This window comes from Triticum urartu, chromosome 1A, assembly GCF_056163025.1.
Source record: "Triticum urartu cultivar PI428250 chromosome 1A, HENAU_Tu73, whole genome shotgun sequence".
NCBI lineage: Eukaryota > Viridiplantae > Streptophyta > Magnoliopsida > Poales > Poaceae > Triticum > Triticum urartu.
In genome coordinates, this window is record NC_141873.1 from 467,475,014 (window position 1) to 467,496,415 (window position 21,402).

The 21,402-nt window shown below is 46.3% G+C and overlaps 2 protein-coding genes across 2 annotated transcripts; both read right to left on the bottom strand.

Annotated features, from left to right (window-relative positions):
• Positions 1 to 11,679: 11,679 nt before the first annotated feature.
• Positions 11,680 to 15,459, bottom strand: LOC125519353 (serine/threonine-protein kinase SAPK4). The gene is made up of 9 exons (XM_048684194.2): positions 15,148 to 15,459; positions 14,962 to 15,036; positions 14,562 to 14,663; positions 14,396 to 14,449; positions 14,141 to 14,233; positions 13,909 to 14,001; positions 12,487 to 12,591; positions 12,307 to 12,405; positions 11,680 to 12,220 (listed from the first exon to the last, which is right to left on the bottom strand). Exons 1-9 carry the CDS (start codon positions 15,304 to 15,306, stop codon positions 11,879 to 11,881), a joined length of 1,122 nt encoding a protein of 373 aa, XP_048540151.2. The 5' UTR covers positions 15,307 to 15,459; the 3' UTR covers positions 11,680 to 11,878.
• A 3,692-nt stretch (positions 15,460 to 19,151) lies between these two features.
• On the bottom strand, positions 19,152 to 20,158 carry LOC147991728 (uncharacterized). Its single transcript, XM_087538785.1, has 2 exons — positions 19,952 to 20,158; positions 19,152 to 19,865 (listed from the first exon to the last, which is right to left on the bottom strand). Exons 1-2 carry the CDS (start codon positions 20,156 to 20,158, stop codon positions 19,152 to 19,154), a joined length of 921 nt encoding a protein of 306 aa, XP_087394911.1.
• Positions 20,159 to 21,402: the final 1,244 nt, after the last annotated feature.

Sequence of the window (21,402 nt, forward strand, 5' to 3'; positions counted from 1 at the left end):
AGGCAAACTTTAAAGGATTATGGTGTCACTTGTGACAAAGTGCCTCTTTGGTGTGACAATGAAAGCGCCATCAAGATCTCTCTCAACCCGGTGCAACACTTCAAGACGAAGCATATTGAGATCCGGTATCACTTCATCCGGGATCACATTAGGCGAGGAGAGATCGAGCTCAACTACGTCAACACTCATGATAACCTTGCAGATATCTTCACGAAGCCCTTGGATGAAGCAAGATTTCGCGAGTTAAGGCATGAGCTAAATATCATCGATTCGAGCAATGTTGCGTGAACCCTTGCACACCCCACCATACTCAACGTGTTGTCCTATTTAGATGTAGGCATGGACATAGGGGGAGTGATGTTCTCTCAATGAACTCTCCCTACCCCCATTATGCATAAATCAATCAAGTCTTTCACATTAGCCATTTTTGATGGTACTTGTGCTTCAAAGACGAGTTTTGGTCATGGACCCAAGGATAATTCTTCATGGTGCCATACCAATTGACTCAAACATAGGTGGCTACGGCCACCGCCCTCTCTTTTGGAGAGGTGGTGTCTCGTGGTTGGTTCGTTTGTCGTGTGCCTTTCTGGTTTTGTGTGTTGCGTGGTCTTGTGGTGTTGTGTTGGCCCGGAGTTATTTTGTGCAAAGATCCAGTTTTTCGGGCTCGAAACGTGCATCTTCTTGAGCCCACGGTACTACCGCGTCTGGGCGCGGTACTACCGCTTGGGAGGCACGGTACTACCGCGCCACAGCACGGTACTACCGCACCACGCGGTACTACCGTGTCTGGGCACGGTACTACCGCGCCGTCAAGGGCGTGTGGGGGGTTATGACTCGGGCAGGGGAGTTCCAACTCCACATACCCATTCATTGTCTCTCTCTCCACGTCTCTCCCTCTCAAGAACGGCGCCGGAGGCCCTCGCCGGATCTCCGTCTCCGGCCACTCTCCTCGGATTCCGACCGGTGGGATCGTTCCCCACCACTTCCTCTTGCCATGGACCAAGGTTTTCCCCAAATCCCTCTCTTTCTTGGTTGTTTTCTTGCTTCTAGGCTTTTGGGGAGAAACTTGTTGTTCTTGAGATTTTAGGCCAAATCTATGCAAGAGTAGGATGTAGGAGAGTCGTGATGCGTAGGAAACATACTTGATATGTTGTCTTGTGGTAGTTTTGTCCAACCGTAGTACTGCCGTGTTTTCGCGGGCTTTCTCAGATTTGAACCAGTTCAGATCTGACGCGGTGCGGTACTACCGTGCCCGATGTGCAGTACTACCGCTCTTGCGGTACTACCGCCCGTCAGGTGCGGTACTACCGTACAGTGCAGTACTACCGCTCCGCAGACGCGGTACTACCGCGCCGGCCGCGGTGCTAAGGTCGTACTACCGCTCCTACACCCGGTACTACCGTGATCTTGCACGGTACTACCGCGTCTAAGAGCCGTACTACTCTCTTAGCTCCGTAGCTCTTGGCAGTACTACCGTAGGGATCAAATATCTCTCTAGGCATGTATCATGTGTGCCTTCTACTTGTTTCACTTGCTTTGTTGTGGTCTTTGCATTAATCTCTCTTGGCCGTTGTGGGTGTTTTTGCGTTCTGTGTCTCAGGTGGTGACTCTCGCCGTTCCAATCCCAGTCGTGACACTGGCTCCAAGCGTCTGCGCAACCCCCCAAGATGAAGCTCCAAAGGGCTCCAATGCCCCCAAGCGCAATGTCAAGACCACTACCAGCAAGCACAAGGAACCGACTAAGGGCATGGGCGAGATTTCAACCACTGAGTATGTCGAGCGCCGAAAGATCAATCCCTATGTGAATCCTCGGGCTATCCTCAGAGGCATCGAGTTGTTCTGGACCAAGCAACAGGCTCTCATCTATCTGGATGTGATCAAGAACAAGCAGAATACCTACGTGGATGTTAAGTGGATAGACATGCATCACCTGCGGAAAGACAAGTTTCGTGACTATTTTGGAGAGGCTCTGGACTTGGTGGAGCAGTTTGCTATTGAGCCGGTGATCTCCTTTCACCTTGACTATGACCCTGAGCTTATCTGTCAGTTCTTTGCCTCAGTATACTTTCATCCCGGGGAGGAGCGGAGGATGACTTGGATGACCAATGGGCGTCAGCTGTCTGCTACATGGAAAGAGTTCATGGATCTGCTGCACATTCCTGATGACGGGCTTCACACCCCCGTTGGCGTCCGCCCCCATGCCAACTCTGAGTCTGCCAACAAGAACCAGCTTCAGCCCTTCCTTGTTGAGAAGGTACTCCCCAATGGGAAGTCATCTTGGGTGTTGAACTCCTTTCTGGATATCATGCATCGCATCTTCCGCAACACTCTGTTCCCACGCATTGGCGACAAGGACAAGGTTCATGCATATCTAGTGGACATGTTGCTCTTGTGTGCAGAGGCACGTTCTTCTCAGACTCAGCCGCTTGATGTCTCTCACATCATGTGGTGTGAGCTTCGGTTTGCGGTGTTCACTCGCAAGGTACCTATCTATGGACCGTACATGTTTCTGCTGCTCTCCTCCACTTGGGAGAAGACGTATCCAGGTGATGAGTTCCTTGCTCCAGACTGGATTCGCCATGAGTCCATCAGCCTCCACGTCAAGCCCAACTGGGCCAACACCACTACTCGTGCTGAGGCATCTTCTGCTAGGAGGGCTGCTGGTCAGGGGGAGGCTACTGAGGACCGTGCTGAGGACCGTGCTGCTGAGGACTGTGCTGCCAGGTCCACCACTTCTTCCTCTGAGCCATCATGGGCCAAGAAGCTGAAGAACAAGATGAAGACTCTCTTCTGCATGCAGGCGAAGGGACAGTACAGGGCTCACGTGTCTGACAAGGAGAGTCGCCGCCGTGACAAGAAGGTGATGAGGCTCTATGGAGAGGATGTGTCTGGCGGGTCTGAGGACATCATCACTCCTGAGGCTGCCTGGATGTCTAAGAAGGGCTACAAGTGGACCAGTTCAGAGGATGACATGGAGGAGACTATCCCCGCCGCTGAGTCTGACAAGGAGCACGAGGAGCAATGAGACGACTTCTCTGCTTGAGCCACCCCGTGTCTGTAGGTGTCCTCTCTGCCTTTTTGGCGTCTCAATGCCAAAGGGGGAGAGAGTGTAGGGATTTGCGTTGTGTTTGGTGTGTTTGTTTGCTTTGTTTGCTTTGTCGTTTGGACCTCGTTTGCTTTAGTTCGGTTTGTGCTTCCGAGACCTTTCCTCCATATGGTGTAAGACATATGCACTTTATCTATCGTAGTTAACTTATGTATGATATATCTTGTCTAGTGATAGATATGCCTTGTCTCTATAATATAGGGGAGCTTTGATCCTAGTATTTGTGTGCCGTGCAGTTCAAAGCACTCATCTAGGTAGCACACATCTAGGGGGAGCCCGTCTATATTATAGAGAGGAGGGGTTTGCATTTACTTAATATTATTTTCTTTGTGCAAATCCCGTATTGTCATCAATCCACCAAAAGGGGGAGATTGTAAGGTCATATTTTTCCCTAAGTGTTTTGGTGATTGATGACAATGCATTTGCGGACTAATCGTGTGCCATGAGCTTTCCAGACTCTTTTCTGCTAGGCACAAGACGATCGGGTGCCCCTCGAAGACTGACGAAGACGGCGTCTTTTCTACGTTTCTTTTTGATGGATTTGAGTCGTAGGAAAGCCGTACTATTAAGAGGGGGTCCGCGTTGGAAAGGTTTGGGTGGAATCATCATGTACACGTCTCCTTTTATCCCCTCCTTCCTTGGAGCTTCCTCCGTTTTCCTGCCATAGTTGACTGACTGCTTGTGTGGTTGCGGTAGTACCGCTCCAGGATTAACGGTAGTACCGTGGGCATCCACGGTAGTACCGCGCAGTGGCACGGTAGTACCGCTGGTGCTCACGGTAGTACCGCTCCCCCGGAGCCTTACTACCGCTGCCCCACCCGGCTAGTGCCGCCCGGTTGCGGTAGTAGGAGCGGATGTAATTTTTTTACATCCGCACCTGCCGCGGTAGTACCGCTTTCGCCGTGCGATAGTACCGCGCTAGGCGGTCAGGCAGTAGTACCGCCCCGCGGCAGTACTACTGTGTCGAGTTTTTACTACTTCCGTTCTTTTGCGGAAGTATGCACGGAAGTTCCTCTCCCCCCTATCGGGACTTTTTGCCTCACGGTAGTACCGCCCTGATGGCGCGGTAGTACCGCGCGGGCGGAAGTACCGCCCCAGCTTGCGTCTGTTTCCCTGGCTGGGGGTCACGGCAGTACCGTAGGGTGGTACGGTAGTACCGCACTACCGTGCGGTAGTACCGCTTGGTTGCAAGCAGTACTACCGCGCGGCCTTGCGGTAGTACCGCTGGCCATGCGCGGTAGTACCGCTGGCCGCGGGCTGGTAGGTGGGTAACGGTTGGATCTTTTCCACACACTATATAAAGGGTCTCCTTCTTCCCCGTTGACTCACCTCTTCCACCATTAAAACTCCATTATTGCTCCAAGCTCCATTTTCACCCGATCTCACTCCCTAGCCAACCAAACTTGTTGATTTGCTCGGGAGTGGTTGAGAAGGCCCCGATCTACACTTCCACCGAGAGATATTTGATTTCCCCTACTAATCTCTTGCGGATCTTGTTACTCTTGGGTGTTTGAGCATCCTAGACGGTTGAGGTCACCGCGAAGCCATAGTCCATTGTGGTGAAGCTTCGTGGTGTCGTTGGGAGCCTCCAATTGAGTCGTGGAGATTGCCCCAACCTCGTTTGTAAAGGTTCGGTCGCCGCCTCCAAGGGCACCAATAGTGGAATCACGGCATCTCGCATTGTGTGAGGGCGTGAGGAGATTATGGTGGCCCTAGTGGCTTCTTGGGGAGCATTGTGCCTCCACACCGCTCCAACGGAGACGTACTTCCTCTCAAAGGGAAGGAACTTCGGCAACACATCCTCGTCTCCACCATCTCCACTTTTGGTTATCTCGTGCCTTTACTTGTGTAGCTTATTTGTTTCATATATCTTGCTTGCTTGTGTTCCTATTCGTGTTGCATCATATAGGTTGCTCATCTAGTTGCATGTCTAGACAACCTATTTTGATGCAAAGTTTAAATTGCTAAAGAAAAGCTAAAAAATGTTAGTTGCCTATTCACCCCCCCCTCTAGTCAACCATATCGATCCTTTCACCCGGGCATGAGCTTGAAAAACCATTTTCAGCTCTTCGAACATCTCATATGCTCCGTGTCTCTCAAAACGCTTTTGGAGCCCCGGTTCTAAGCTGTAAAGCATGCCGCACTGAACGAGGGAGTAGTCATCAGCACGTGTCTGCCAAGCGTTCATAACGTCTTGGTTCTGTGGGACAGGTGCGTCACCTAGCGGTGCTTCTAGGACATAATCTTTCTTTGCAGCTATGAGGATGATCCTCAGGTTCAAGACCCAGTCTGTATAATTGCTGCCATCGTCTTTCAGCTTGGTTTTCTCTAGGAACGCGTTGAAGTTGAGGACAACGTTGGCCATTTGATCTACAAGACATATTGTAAAGATTTTAGACTAAGTTCATGATGATTAAGTTCATCTAATCAAATTATAAAATGAACTCCCACTCAGATAGACATCCCTCCAGTCATCTAAGTATAACATGATCCGAGTTAACTAGGCCGTGTCCGATCATCACGTGAGACGGACTAGTCAACATCGGTGAACATCTTCATGTTGATCGTATATTCTATACGACTCATGCTCGACCTTTCGGTCTTCTGTGTTCCTAGGCCATGTCTGTACATGCTAGGATCGTCAAGTCAACCTAAGTGTTTGCATGTGTAAATCTGTCTTACACCCGTTGTATGTGAACGTTATAATCTATCACACCCGATCATCACGTGGTGCTTCGAAACAACGAACTGTCGCAACGGTGCACAGTTAGGGGAAACACTTTCTTGAAATTATTATGATGGATCATCTTATTTACTACCGTCGTTCTAAGTAAACAAGATGCAAAAACATGATAAACATCACATGCAATCAAATAATAATAGTGACATGATATGGCCAATATCACATAGCTCCTTTGATCTCCATCTTGGGGCTCCATGATCATCTTGTCACCGGCATGACACCATGATATCCATCATCATGATCTCCATCATCGTGTCTCCATGAAGTTGCTCGCCAACTATTACTTCTACTACTATGGCTAACACGTTTAGCAATAAAGTAAAGTAATTTACATGGCGTTTCTCAATGACACGCAGGTCATACAAAAATAAAGACAACTCCTATGGCTCCTGCCGGTTGTCATACTCATCGACATGCAAGTCGTGATTCCTATTACAAGAACATGATCTCATACATCACATATATATCATTCATCATTCATCACAACTTTGGCCATATCACATCACAAAGCACTTGCTGCAAAAACAAGTTAGACATCCTCTAATTGTTGTTGCATGTTTTACGTGGGTGCAATAGGGTTCTAGCAAGAACGTTTTCTTACCTACGTAAAAGCCACAACGTGATTTGTCAACTTCTATTTACCCTTCATAAGGACCCTTTTCATCGAATCCGCTCCAACTAAAGTGGGAGAGACAGACACCCGCTAGCCACCTTATGCAACTAGTGCATGTCAGTCGGTGGAATCAGTCTCACGTAAGTGTACGTGTAAGGTCGGTCCGGGCCGCTTCATCCCACAATACCGCTGAAGCAAAATAATACTAGTAGCGGCAAGAAAGTTGACAACATCTACGCCCACAACAAATTGTGTTCTACTCGTGCAAAGAGAACTGCGCATAAACCTGGCTCATGATGCCACTGTTGGGGAACGTTGCAGAAAACAAAAAAATTTCTACGGTTTCACCAAGATCCATCTATGAGTTCATCTAACAACGAGTGATCGGATTGCATCTACATACCTTTGTAGATCGCGAGCGGAAGCGTTCAAAGAACGGGGATGAGGGAGTCGTACTCGACGTGATCCAAATCACCGGAGATCCTAGCGCCGAACGGACGGCACCTCCGCGTTCAACACACGTACAGTCAGCGTGACGTCTCCTCCTTCTTGATCCAACAAGGGGGAAGGAGAGGTTGATGAAGATCCAGCAGCACGATGGCGTGGTGGTGGATGCAGCAGTCACCACAGCAGGGCTTCGCTGTTCTCTACGGAGGAGGAGGAGGTCTTGGAGGGGAGAGGGAGGCGCCAGGGGCATGGGGTGCGGCTGCCCTCCCTCCCCCCTATATATATAGGGTCCCCAGGGGGGGCCGGCCCTGGAGATCCAATCTCCCAAGGGGGCGGCGGCCAAGGGGGGTGGAGTGCCCCCAAAGGCAAGTGGGGCGCCCCCCACCCTAGGGTTCCCAACCCTAGGCGCAGGGGGAAGGCCCAAGGGGGGGGCGCACCAGCCCACTAGGGGCTGGTTCCCCTCCCACTTCAGCCCATGGGGCCCTCCAGGATAGGTGGCCCCACCCGGTGGACCCCCGGGACCCTTCCGGTGGTCCCGGTACAATACCGGTGACCCCGAAACTTGTCCCGATGGCCGAAATAGCACTTCCTATATATAATTCTTTATCTCCGGACCATTCCGGAACTCCTCGTGATGTCCGGGATCTCATCCGGGACTCCGAACAACATTCGGGTTACTGCATATACATATCTCTACAACCCTAGCGTCACCGAACCTTAAGTGTGTAGACCCTATGGGTTCGGGAGACATGTAGACATAACCGAGATGGCTCTCCGGTCAATAACCAACAGCGGGATCTGGATACCCATGTTGGCTCCCACATGCTCCTCGATGATCTCATCGGATGAACCACGATGTCGAGGATTCACGCAACCCCGTATACAATTCCCTTTGTCAATCAGTACGTTACTTGCCCGAGATTCGATCGTCAGTATCCCAATACCTCGTTCAATCTCGTTACCGGCAAGTCACTTTACTCGTACCGTAATGCATGATCCTGTGACCAGACACTTGGTCACTTTGAGCTCATTATGATGATGCATTACCGAGTGGGCCCAGAGATACCTCTCCGTCATACGGAGTGACAAATCCCAGTCTCGATCCGTGTCAACCCAACAGACACTTTCGGAGATACCCGTAGTATACCTTTATAGTCACCCAGTTACGTTGTGACGTTTGGTACACCCAAAGCACCCCTACGGTATCCGGGAGTTACACGATCTCATGATCTAAGGAAAAGATACTTGACATTGGAAAAAGCTCTAGCAAAACGAACTACACGATCTTGTGCTATGCTTAGGATTGGGTCTTGTCCATCACATCATTCTCCCAATGATGTGATCTCGTTATCAACGACATCCAATGCCCATAGTCAGGAAACCATGACTATCAGTTAATCAACGAGCTAGTCAACTAGAGGCTTACTAGGGACATATTGGTGTCTATGTATTCACACATGTATTACGATTTCCGGATAACACAATTAAAGCATGAATAAAAGACAATTATCATGAACAAGGAAATATAATAATAATCATTTTATTATTGCCTCTAGGGCATATTTCCAACATTAACATCACGTAACTAGCCTATGTTGAAGTCCTTAGCTAGAACCCGACTTCATCAAGGATGTACTCAACATCGGTAAAGCACTCTCATGCTCCAAATAGAGGCCCTGCTTTAGTCTCAGTGAAGCACCCTCACACCCCGGGTGAAGGACCCGCTCGGGCTTGATGAAGCACCCTCACGCTCTATGTGAAGGCCCTACTCAGCCGTGGTGAAACTCTAGGAAAAGATTTCGCTCATCCTCATACTCCAATTAATGCTCTAGTGCACTGAAGGCATCATCATATCGCTAAGTCGCAATATTGCAAGCCTAGCTCACTGGAAAAGGATTCTGCTCCTCCTCACACTCCAGTTAAAGCTCTCGTCGGTCATGGAAGAGGCTTAGGACCGAGCCAATGTGCCCTAGGCTCTCCCATTGGACTGCATAATCAAGTTGCATCTCAACCTTGGTTCCATTCCTAGGACTAGGTAGAAATTGTTGTAGTGTAGACAACATGTGAGCAAATGGTATCTCGTCGTTAGTGCTTGCGGAAATAAAGTCAGTGAGGGTGTGTGTACAACCTTATGGGAAGGCTATCCAACAACGAGACAAGGTTGACACATTGATTTATTTTGAACGGGTTCGGTCACCTCGTGGGAGCGTGGCTTAATCCTGTGTTAGGAGAGGCGGCAAAGGGAGTGTCTCAACTAGTAGATGAGATCCATGGTAGAGTTGTCTTGGAATTCCCCATGATGAGAGAAATGCTCAACTAGTGAATCGAGTCGAAGACAAATCCACCTAAAATCTCACATTGCCTTGACGATATTCGAGCCTCGCGAGGTGCCTTAGATATGTCCCGAACCTTAAAGCTCTTCTCAGGTCACTTGGAGGCCCCTCCCCTCGAGCTCTGTTCAAGTGAGAGGAACGGTTATACGCCCCTTCGGTGAGAGAAATATTGTAAAACCATCTTAGTTCCTCATGCCCTAGAGAATAATATACAATAGACCCTATGACATATTATTGTAAGTCCTATATGGAATATTCTTGTAAGTACTTATGGCATATTCTTGTAATTTTACCCAAATATCCTTTAGTCATGTGAAGAAGACCAAGGGCATCACCGTAATCTGTATATGAAACGGGATGTAAATATGTTGAAATTTTCCAATAAATAGAGGCGCCCCTTATACCCAAGGGGGGGCTTTTATCTTCTCAAGACACTTTCTCCTTTCTTATGTCCTTGTCCCTCTTCACCTCCTCAGTGAAACTAGGTCTCACACTTCATCCCCTCTTGCATTGTCCTTTCACATCCTAGGTTGATCAATGTCACATTTGGATGACCCTCAAACCATGTGCAAGTCAAGGTCATGTGAAGTGCATGAATCCTCCTTCCTCTAGGTGAACGCAAGTCTCCTTAAGTTCTCGTAGTCATACGAAGGTAGCCTCATGGGAGCAAGGCTTGCAAGGTTGTCACACTCGACTCCCAAACACACACTCATAGTCGGTTCACATAATCAAATTTGAGTGTCACAAATTCATTGTTTAGGTTTTCCTCGCTAACAAAATGGAACCATGGTTGGAAGAAATGGCACAACATAGACTACACATTATTTGGCAATGGGACCGGAGAGAGTCCCATTTCGGAGAGAGGTTAAGACTGGGAATCTTTGGTAGACCCATAGAGTTTCTGCTCCAACCACACATGTCATTTCATTTCCACCTCGTGATAGGAGCCATGTCGAATACAATGTCGCAAAATACTGCAAAGCACCGCAAAGAATTGCAAAGTATCATGTTTGAATTTTTCCCCACAACACTATTCCTTTAAAATGGATGGCATCCTGGAGTAGAGCAGTGGCCCCATGGAGTTTTAAAAAATTACTCTAATGGTGACTTAGGAGAGAGAAAATCAGAAAAATACAAATATTCAAAAAAGGAAAATGTAAAGAGAAACAAGAAAAACGAGTATGCCTAGGTCTATTTTTAATGAGGAGCTACAGTTTACTACAAAAGGACACATGACAATGGATATGGTATGGTGCGGGTACAATAACCCAATACCCATATTCATGACTTGCATGGGCATACAATCCTACTCCTGCCCTAGCCATCGGGCACAAACCATGCTCATGCCCATCCCCAATAGGTATCCATGCCCGATGGGTACTCATCAGGCACATCAACACATCATTGTAGGGAATGGTGTAATTGCTAGGTCCATATGTGACGGAGGAACCACAACAAGTTCCTAAGGTTGGTGGAACGATGATTGAGAGGAGGATGGTGGCGGGGTATTGCAGGGGTATTGCGAGTAGAGCATGGAGAATGACCGCAGTATGACTGTCTAGTAGTGCTTCATAGTTATACAAATAATAACTTAGTTCTATGCCCTACCATGACTAGTCAGGTAGGATTCAGGCATAACCAAAAGTGTCCATGCCCTACCATGACTAGTCAAGTAGGGTTTGTGCTGTTGTGCATGCCCATGGGCACATATATGTGCTTATACTCTACCTATGTGGATCGGGTACCCATGGGTAAAATTGTCATCCTTCACACACCTCGCTTTAACTATAAGGCTCAACTCAAATTTCTTTAATAGCATAGCACGTACTTATGCAAGGATTTGGGTAATCACCTTTTTGTCGGTCCACCAAATTACTCTAATTAAGTACTCTATGATGCCTTAATATTGTATTAGTTTTAGAAAATATATGTAGGGAAAATGTATGTACTCCCTCCGTTCCATAATTCTTGTCGTGGTTTTAGTTCAATTTATGTAATTATTTTACCTTTTCAAGGCAATAAAACACTAGATGATATAGGAGTATTTTTTAACTACTCCCTCGTTCACTATTATAAGATTCTTTCTGATTTGAATGTATATAGACATATTTTAATGTGTTTGTTCCCTCATTTCAGTTCGTATGTAGTCCATATTGAAATATCCAAAACATCTTATATTTGTGAACAGAGGGAGTACCACATTTTACCCTTTCAGGCAAAAGAACTGACAAATCCTGGCAAATTCTGCCCCATCCATACAAGTCCTAGCAACAAAATCTGAAGTTATCTGAAATTTGCATATGCTAAAAGCGGTTATATCCATTTCAGTCAACAACACGCACAGATCGCTGTAGGCAGATTCAGCAAACCTGCAGTAAGCACGCAGCCCTCCCAGATCGCCCAAATGTTTGATGTAAACCTCTGCACCAGCTAAAAATAAAAGCACATACCAAATTGATTCCCTGTGCAAAACATTCTCCTTCTGAACGAATATTACACTACACATTACATCACGTTACAGGAAAACATAGACAGAATACCTCTGCAGCAGAAAAGCATACGTCCTACCAAAACCAGGCAAATCAAAATAGCCAATTATCTATATCCTCCTCCCAGTCCCACATCACAAGCAGCGTTTAGATGTGCAACGCGCTCATATCCAGCTCCCCGCTCTCAAGAACCTCCCTAACCTTCTTGTCACACTCATCTTCTTCGTCAGTCTGTTCCGGTACACTGACCTTCGCGTTCTTTTCCTCATCATCCGATAACTCGTCCGCGTAGCCATAGCCTGATGTGCTTGATCTTGGCTTCTTCCTTGCGTCTTGCACAATCTCCATGATCTCTTGGGTTGTTTGCTTCGAGAAAGAAGGCACGCTGCTGCTCCTCTCGTAGTAGTCTGCTTGCGCTTCCTCTGTGAGCTCCCGCGGCAAGTTCTTCAAGAACCATGGGTGGCTCTTTATCTCCTTCATTGTGATTCTCTATAGAAGATATAAAAAATGTCACATCAAAGCGGATTCACTCATGGACACGTCGATCTTGCAATCTGGAGAGTTGGGACCAGTACCTTCGTTGGATTGCTCACAAAGATAAGAGAAATGAGCTGTCTGCAATCAGCAGATATGAGAATATTGTCTGGGATGGTATAGTCGACTGCTGCTATCCGCTGCAAACAAAGATAAGCGATCGGCATTTGTGATTGTAAATTTTGGGTGGCGAAAGAACTTCTATAGGACTAGGCTATCACCTGAATGATCTTCTTAATATTCTTGGGGTCATCCGGGTCTTCAAATGGGTAGGCTCCCACAAGCATGACATAGAGAGTCACCCCACAGGACCATACATCTGCCATCTGCACTACCAAAATACACTTGTCAGCATTCAGTTACACCCTGTACTACTAAATATGTTTATCGATTGGATGACCTTCACCCACTTCCCTCTTCTTATTCTAAAGCCGTTTATGGAACTATGAATCAAGAGATCGTTGTACAGTACATCAGATTAATATGGCGTGGCCTCTTTCTCATTTTTTTTAAACGGAGGCAAGGCCTCTTTCTCATTTGGCAATCTGTAAAACAAAACAATCTAAGAGAAGACAGCAATAAACTGATTTTGGTCAACAAAGATAGGATCTACAGAACAATGATGAAAGAATGGTATCAATTTTTTTAAACGAAGGCAAAAGATTTGCCGCATATATTAAATAAGAGGAGAGCAGAGTTTGTTTGTGTTACAACATCATTTCTTCAGGAACAGAGTGAGTGAAGTGTGAACTCCAGCTTATCACAATTCACATCTTGAGTCTCTTTTCTGTACGAAAATCAGGCCATGCACTACTAACCGGATGGAGGGTGTTGGATAAAAATTCAAACAATCCATTAAATTTTGCAGAACGCACAAGAACTTAGCAAGATAATTCCTAGTCTCTTGATAATAAATATTGCAGATATTGTATGATTACCCAGCAGTAGCTACTAACAGGGTGTTCAATCAAATAACTATATGTGCAGCTATGTTCATCAATGAAAATCAATAATGTTGATGAATACACATTCTTTGCAAAGGGAATACCAATTGGCCAAACTAATTCTGTTCTCAAAGGGGTGCCAAAGTCTGAATAAAAGTGGCAAAACAGGGTGATTTTTCCACAATTGTATGAAATGGTGAAAATAGTTTTCCTGAATGGGGGGTTAGTGGCGATTACTTGCCAATTTTACTTTCCCCAAAACCGGCATCTTCCATGAGCCAAGTCCCTTCCTCGCATGATATTAATGTTGAATCGAATTCTCCATAATCAAGACACAAAACTGTGGGCTGTCAGATTCAACTTCCTTCAAAAACTCGAAGCCGTAAACGCAAGCACATCCTTTACCGTATCCTATCGCAGTGTTGTACAATTTTTTATGTAGGAACTTCCAACCTTTGCCACCTAAAAGAGTTTGGTAAAACTTCTACTCCTAAATTATGGTGCTCAGCCAAACAACACTTCAGGTTTGCTTTGCGTGGCAACTCATCCTTTAAGTGATGCAGTACGTCAACATCATGTAGTTATGTGCATCATCGTGAAAGGAAGAACCTTAAGTGGCGCGCTCTTACCAGATGTGCTTACAAAGGTCAGAAACATAAAACACATGTCATATATAAATAAGAGATTCTTTTAGGTTACCTTCCCATCATATTCCTGGCGACGAAGAACTTCCGGTGCAATGTATGCCGGCGTCCCCACCGCAGATTTGGGCCTTGAATGTAGTACTGAAGACTGTCACAAAATGGCGAAGAGTTCATTTTTTAACAGCAAACAACAAATAGTTATTCTTACGCAAACTTACAGAAACATGACAGCAGGATTTACAAGGCGTGGACCACCCACTCCACTCTTATGAGAATTGGCAACCAACCTTGGAGTACCCAAAATCGCATATCTTGAGCCGGGGAGCCGGGCTACCATCCAGGAGAACATTCTCCAGCTTCAAATCTCTATGGCATATTTGCTGGCAAGCAGTAAAGTGATTGCAACATTTAGCATATTTTCAGGCCCCACTCACATTTATTTGAAAAATCACGCTGGCACTTTCTACTCAGGGGAATGATGTGAACTGTAACTTGCTTGTTGTCCAGCTAATATAAGAGAGTAATTTATTGCTTCTGCATACCATGTGATGGCAGTAGCTTACGCCGCAGATCAGCTGCTGGAAGAAATATCTGGCCTGCAGTAATAAGCAGAGGAAAGAAAGAAAAAAACACAAAACAGTAAATTGACTCTGGATTTCGTACTTCTGCTGAGGAAAGAAGACCAAGACGATGGTTGTAAATTGTGACCTCGTCCTCGCTAAACCGGCCGCGATCGACGATTCGATCAAAGAGCTCGCCACCCGCCGCGTACTCCATCACGATTGCAAGGTGTGTCGGTGTCAGGATCACCTGTCGAAAAATTTCCAATGTAAGCACCCGCGATTTTCACTTTGAAATAGGAAACGAAACACCATGGTGCCAAACAAGTGCAGAAAAACTTCAGACTCGGAAATTTCCCAATAAGTTACATATCCACGCCACGCGCCCGTCCAAACTCTAATAAAGCATGTGAAAACACATTCACTACACGTCACCGGAGGAGGAAATGTTTCCCTACAGAACAGCCAATTAAACCCAAGAGGACAAACACAATGAATAACCGATTTTTTTACAGCTGGTCGCTCCGTTTCCGGATGAGAAGGCGCACCTCTATGAACTGGATGATGTTGGGGTGCCGGAGCGAGCGGTGGTTGACGATCTCCCGGTACACATTCTCGTCAATCTGCGGCCAGGCATCAGAAATTCAGACCCAATTTGGAGCGCGCAGAACGAACCACGGACAGGAGAGCAACACAAATCGATATAAAAAAAATGAGGAGCGGAGGAGCCCGACCCGGTGGCCGCACTCGATGAGCTTGACGGCGACGAGCCCGTCGTTCTCGCGGTGGCGCATCAGCCGGGCCACCCCGAAGTTTCCCGACCCGATGTCCCGCACCTCCTCGTACTTGTCCATCCCGGTGAGGGGCGCGGCTGTAGCCGTCGGCGTCGTCATCGCCGCCGGTGCGGGGAGCCGAGGAGGCGAGGAGGGGCGGGGGACGGCGGGGCAGCTCGACGAATCGACCGGCGGGTAACAGGTGGCGGTGTGGTCTGTGGCGCCTGCGTCGCTTTCCGGCCTGGCGCTCGCTCTGTGCGTCTCGTGCGTGCGCACGCCGGGTATATATAGACGCGCGTCGTGTGCGCGTCCGACTGTACCCGAGATTCCGAGACTGGCTGTGACCTGTGACTGTATCCGTACCGTATTCCTTTCAAGATTTTTATAGTTTGTGTTTCAACAATCCTTTTCCTGCTGCAGCTCCACAAAAAGGCTTCAACAGTAGACTGCAGATGGTTCGAGAAGATGATATAATGTTATCCCGGCTTATAGTAGTCTTTATTTTTAAAGACTTGCTAATCCTAAGTTGCGTGAAACTAATTTTTGGATCAGTCGATTCCTCGATGCATGCCCGAACCCTAGTATGTGAGGACGCGGCGTCGCACGCGAAGGGGAGGCGGAGGTTTGACATGTGTGGGTGGGGGTGCTTGCCAACGTCGGAGAAGGGGGCTTTATAGGGATGGCCGGAACGGCGATAGCATGGCGGAGGCGGCGGCTCAAGCAAGACGGAGCGGCGCACGACGGGCACACGCCGACCGCGGGAGGTGGTGGCAGGCGGTTTGAACTAGGTTGTAGGGTGGTTGGAGGAACTAGGTGCGAGGAAGAAGATGAACGGTGTGGTAAAAAAAATCGACTCGTTTGCATCTTTATTAGGCAAAACTGATGTTTAGGCGATCCATTAAAGTGTTGCAGTTTTACCTAAATAGTCAATTAAAAAGTAGAAGGCACTACTGCATTTAGAAATACAACAATCACATAGTTTTCTAGAGTATAATAATAGTGTTTCCCTCACTGACTTTGAAACGCAGATTGTTTCTTCAAATAATCCGATATTTTCAAGAAAATTGAGTCTATTTCCAATCCTAAAACTATGGTCATTGATCAGATGACTTGAACATTGGACTGTGCAATTGTAGCTTTGCATTAAGGGTTTCAAATTGTGCCAAGGAAAATCATGGATGTAGAACTCAAGATATTATCCTCGCAAAAAAAAAGAACTCAAGATATTATAATATAACAAATGAGTATAAGTGCAATGTGTGCATCAATGAGCAAATTTAAATAATTTATTTTTTATTTCATTATTTTTGTAATCCAGTTTGACAAAAGGTTAAAGAATAGATGTAGATAGCTCGACGATATAATATAAAGTTATTCTTGATTACTCCTCATTCTTATATTTAAAGAGTTGTTGCAATCACCTAAACAATCAGTAAAAAGTAGAATTTGCAAATAGCTTTATCACAGAATTTTCTAAAATATGATGGTGAATCTCCTTGGCTTTGAAACACGGATCATTTCTTCAATCAAATGTTTTTTTTCTAATAAACAAGTCCATTTTCAATCCCAAAACAGCGCCCCATGATCCGATGACTTGAACCTTGAACTATGCAACTGCCTATATTCAATCTCCAACTTTTGAAAATCATTTAAATTGGACCCTAATCCCGTATAGATAATTGATTTGCATTTGGGTGTTCCAAATAATGTGAAAAATCACATATGCAAGTACTCAAGATATTTAATCTTCGGCATTTAATTAAGATACAGATATGCAAAACCATGAACAATTTTCTCTTTTTTCTATAATGGATATTTATTGTTTTCTGCATGAATTCCTATTTCTCAATTTTGTGGATTCCTTATGTTTATGTTTTTCCTAAACATTTACTTTTCAGAAGACTTTACTTAAAATTTTAGGGTGCAAACCCACCCTGAACAGACATACTAGTGCCCCTTTGGTACACATGATTTCTCAAACAACAAAAATAGGAATAAAATGCAGGATTTAGGCGTCTTTGATTCGGGGAATTCTCAAAATGCAGGACATGTCCTATAAAAAATCCTTTAGGGTTGGAATACAGAATAAATTTAGATCAAAGAGTGTTTGATACCACATAAAAAAAATAAAGGAATTGAACAGAGTGACTTGAGTGAATGGAAAATCCCCCCCCCCCCCCCCCCCCCAAAGTTGTGTCCAAAGCGGCCCTTAGAAAGTTTTTCTAAGGATTACATTCATGTGAATCAACAACCTACATAGGACAGATTCCCAAGGACCGAAATCCTTAAAAAAAATTGCATGGAATTCCTTTGAATAAAGTGAGCCCTTACAATGTTGTGACCACACGAAATCCTACAAGATTGCATTTGCATCGAGGATTGTTTGATTGCACCACATAAAAATGAAAGGATTCTATCCAAGAGGTATGTGTGAATGTGAAATTTCCTTTGGAACGTAATGTATGAAATCCTATAGAAAAAAACTCTGTATGATCTGATCATATGATTCAAACAGCCAGGATGGAAAAACTTCCTAAGGATTTCAACCCTTCAAATTTTGTATGAAAATCCCGTGAATCAAAGATGCACTAAGGTTTGAAAAAATGATTCGTCTCCCAAGGTACGAGAAATTATGAAGAATTCACTAGTACAAGATAGAGAAAATTCCTTATTTGACACTGTTTTAAAATTTGGTTCCTTATTTGACACTGGAAAAGTTTTTCTTCCCTATTTGACACTAGTCCTAAATTTTATTACCTATACGACACTTCCGTTCATTTTGAGCCTAAATGACACCTGAAAAGACGATTTTGCCCCTCATGCGGTATGTGTGTGCTGTTGCGTGTGTGCTGCTGCTGCATGTGTGCCGCTGCGTGTGTGTTTGCTACTGCGTGTGTATGTGCGCGCGCGTGTGTGTTGTTGCGTGCCTATGTGCTGCCTGCGTGTGTGTTGCTGTTGCTGCGTGTGTGTGTGTGCTGCATGCGTGTGTGTTGCGTGCCTATGTGCTGCTTGCGTGTGTGCTGTTGTTGCTGCGTGTGTGTATGTGTGTGTGTGCTGCGTGCGTGCGTGTGTGTTGCTACGTGTGTGTGCGCGTGCATGTGTGTTGCTGTGTGTGTGCACGTGCGCGTGTGTGTTGGTGCATGTGTATGTGTTGCTGCGTGTGTGCTCCTGCCCTCGCACTGATGCTGTATGTGTGCGCTATTGCCCCCCCCCCCCACACACACACACCATATGAGGGGCAAAAAAGTCTTTTCAGATGTCATTTAGGCTCAAAATGAACGGAAATGTCATATAGAGAATAAAATTTAGAACTTGTGTTAAATAGGGAAGAATTTTTTTCCAATGTCAAATAAGGAAGCAAATTTTAAGATAGTGTCAAATAAGGAATTTTCTCTACAAGATATGGTAGAAATGTGAGAGCTGACATATTCACCAATAGATGTAATTGTTTATATCTCAACGTGAAACACAAGAGATAAATGCATTTAGAGTTTGCATATTTACAAGGTACCTAGAGATTTATGTTGTTCAATGATTTTTTATGGTTATAATTTCATCTTTTCGCTTGCATACGAATGTTCACATTTTGTTGTAAAAGCAACTCTAGCAGACTCCGCATCCCGCCAGCCCGCAAAATTTGTTTGCAGTTCGCGCAAAACCGCTTTTGCGGGCCGGCGCGTGCTGGCACAGATGCAGACCCCTCAAACGGATCCGTAAAAAAAAATATTCGCAGAATATGCTTTTTTACGGGTCGGCTATGCGGGTTCTGCTCGGACACCATCGTGACGACCCGCAAATAGATAAACTGCAAATCTCGCATTTGACATAGGATTTCACAAACAAGTTCAAATTCAAACGACATAAACAGTTTTACGCGCAAATAGAAGGCAAGTTCATTACAACTAACGCAAAAGAGGGCCTTGCAAAAGGTTTGCGCCCATATCCGGCATCATCTCGATCGATCTTCACTCCGCGCCATTGAGTCCACCTTGGAGTTCATCGACGCCATCGAATCCACCTCCGGCGCTTGTTCCAACTCCCGCACCGAAATCATCCACATTGCCACCATATGGAGCAGAGAAAACATCACTGGAACTGTAGCACGGACCGGCCGACGCCACCATTCTTCTCTTCAAGATTTCTTTCCTTGCCATATCATGCCATGTTTTGGTGAGGTCGTCCATGTCATTGCGGTTCATTGACATGATATTGTTTTCTTCGGCGAGCAACATGGACATAGATTTGTTTTCGGCGGCGCGTGCTCTTCTCTCCTCGATGGCAGCTTTGCGCAACCCCTCTTCCTTGAGCAACTGCCACTTTTCTTGCTTCTCCTTCGCCTTCTTCTCGGCCAACTCTTTCTTGATCTCCAACGATTTCAACAACATCGACTCATTGAATTGCACCATGGCATCAATCTTCTCCCTCAAGTTTGATGCTTCTTGCTCTCTCTTCATCTTTTTCTTGGTCTTCTTGTCGCCATCGGGCTTGTGCAAATTTCTTGGGCCATCATCATCCTCATCTTCATCCATGTTTGTAAGTGAGCCTCTTTTTGGTGGGGATTCTTTGTCAATCAACTTCCACTTCTCGCACTTTTGGAGCAACTCCCAATAATGCTCTAGTTTGAAAATTTTGCCTTCCGAAACTTCCATGTCCTTGTATCTATGTTGAGCAATCTTGTCCTACACAATGTGAACAAAGTGATCCAATCATTTCCCATGATGCAATATGATGATGCACAATTTCAACAAAGGCAAAACAAACTCACATAGTCGGACTCCACGGTGCCACTTGGAGGTGCATTGCGTACTTGCTCCAAGCAAGCTGCACATAGGCTTGATATTCTCCCAACGCCCTTGAAGCGACCGAAATGTGCGTGGAGTCCTATTGGGATGCTTTGCCATAATGCGGAAGTATTGATCTTCGATCGTTTGCCAATATCTCTTGGAAGTTTGAGAAGTACACGTGCATGCATCAAGAGACACCACATTCCATGCTTGAATCAAAGCTTGATCTTCCAAGAGCGTGTAGTTCTTCGATCTTATGCTTTTCCCAGATTTTGCTTGTGATTGCTCAAACGCTTCCGCTTCGATCTCCAATTCGTCTGCACAACCATGATCATCCACGCCGCCCTCCGTTTTATTATAGTCGAATGGTTCGAAAGGGGCTTGATCAATGTCAACCGTGTTTGTGTCCAACAAGTTCACGAACTCGGTTGTTGCATTGTTCGAACCACCGCTATAGCGAACGATAACAAGTCACGCGCTATCGAGAATAATGACGAAAAATGAAAGGGAATCGCCAAGACCAAAGACGCATACCTTCTGGCCATTTCGTCGAACACCTCGCTCGCGGGGGGAGCGACACCGTGGAGCGGCATCGCCGGAGCACCTCCTTGCGGCGGGATGGAGCGAGAGGTTGAAGAAGGTGGCTTCTTTGTGTTGGGGAACGTAGTAATTTCAAAAATATCCTACGCACACGCAAGATCATGGTGATGCATAGCAACGAGAGGGGAGAGTGCTGTCCACGTACCCTCGTAGACCGAAAGCGGAAGCGTTAGCACAATGCGGTTGATGTAGTCGTACATCTTCACGATCCGACCGATCAAGTACCGAACGCACGGCACCTCTGAGTTCTGCACACGTTCAACTCGATGACGTCCCTCAAACTCTGATCCAGCCGAGTGTTGAGGGAGAGTTTCGTCAGCACGACGGCGTGGTGATGATGATGATATTCTACCGACGCAGGGCTTCGCCTAAGCACCACTATGATATGACCGAGGTGGATTATGGTGGAGGGGGACACCGCACACGGCTAAGAGATCAAGAGATCAATTGTTGTGTCTTTGGGGTGCCCCCTGCCCCCGTATAAAAAGGAGTGGAGGAGGGGAGGGCCGGCCCTCTCTATGGCGCGCCCTAGGGGAGTCCTACTCCCACCGGGAGTAGGATTCCCCCTTTCCTAGTAGATCTAGGAGCCCTTCCATGTAGTTGGAGTAGGAGGGAAGGAAAGGGAAGGGAAAAGGAGAAGGAAGGAAGGGGGCGCCCCCCCTCCCTAGTCCAATTCGGACCAGCCCATGGGGAGGGGTGCGGCCACCCTTTGAGACCTTTCTCTCCTTTCCAGTATGGCCCATTAAGGCCTAATACGAATTCCCGTAACTCCCCGGTACTCCCGAAAATACCCGAATCACTTGGAACCTTTTCGATGTCCGAATATAGTCGT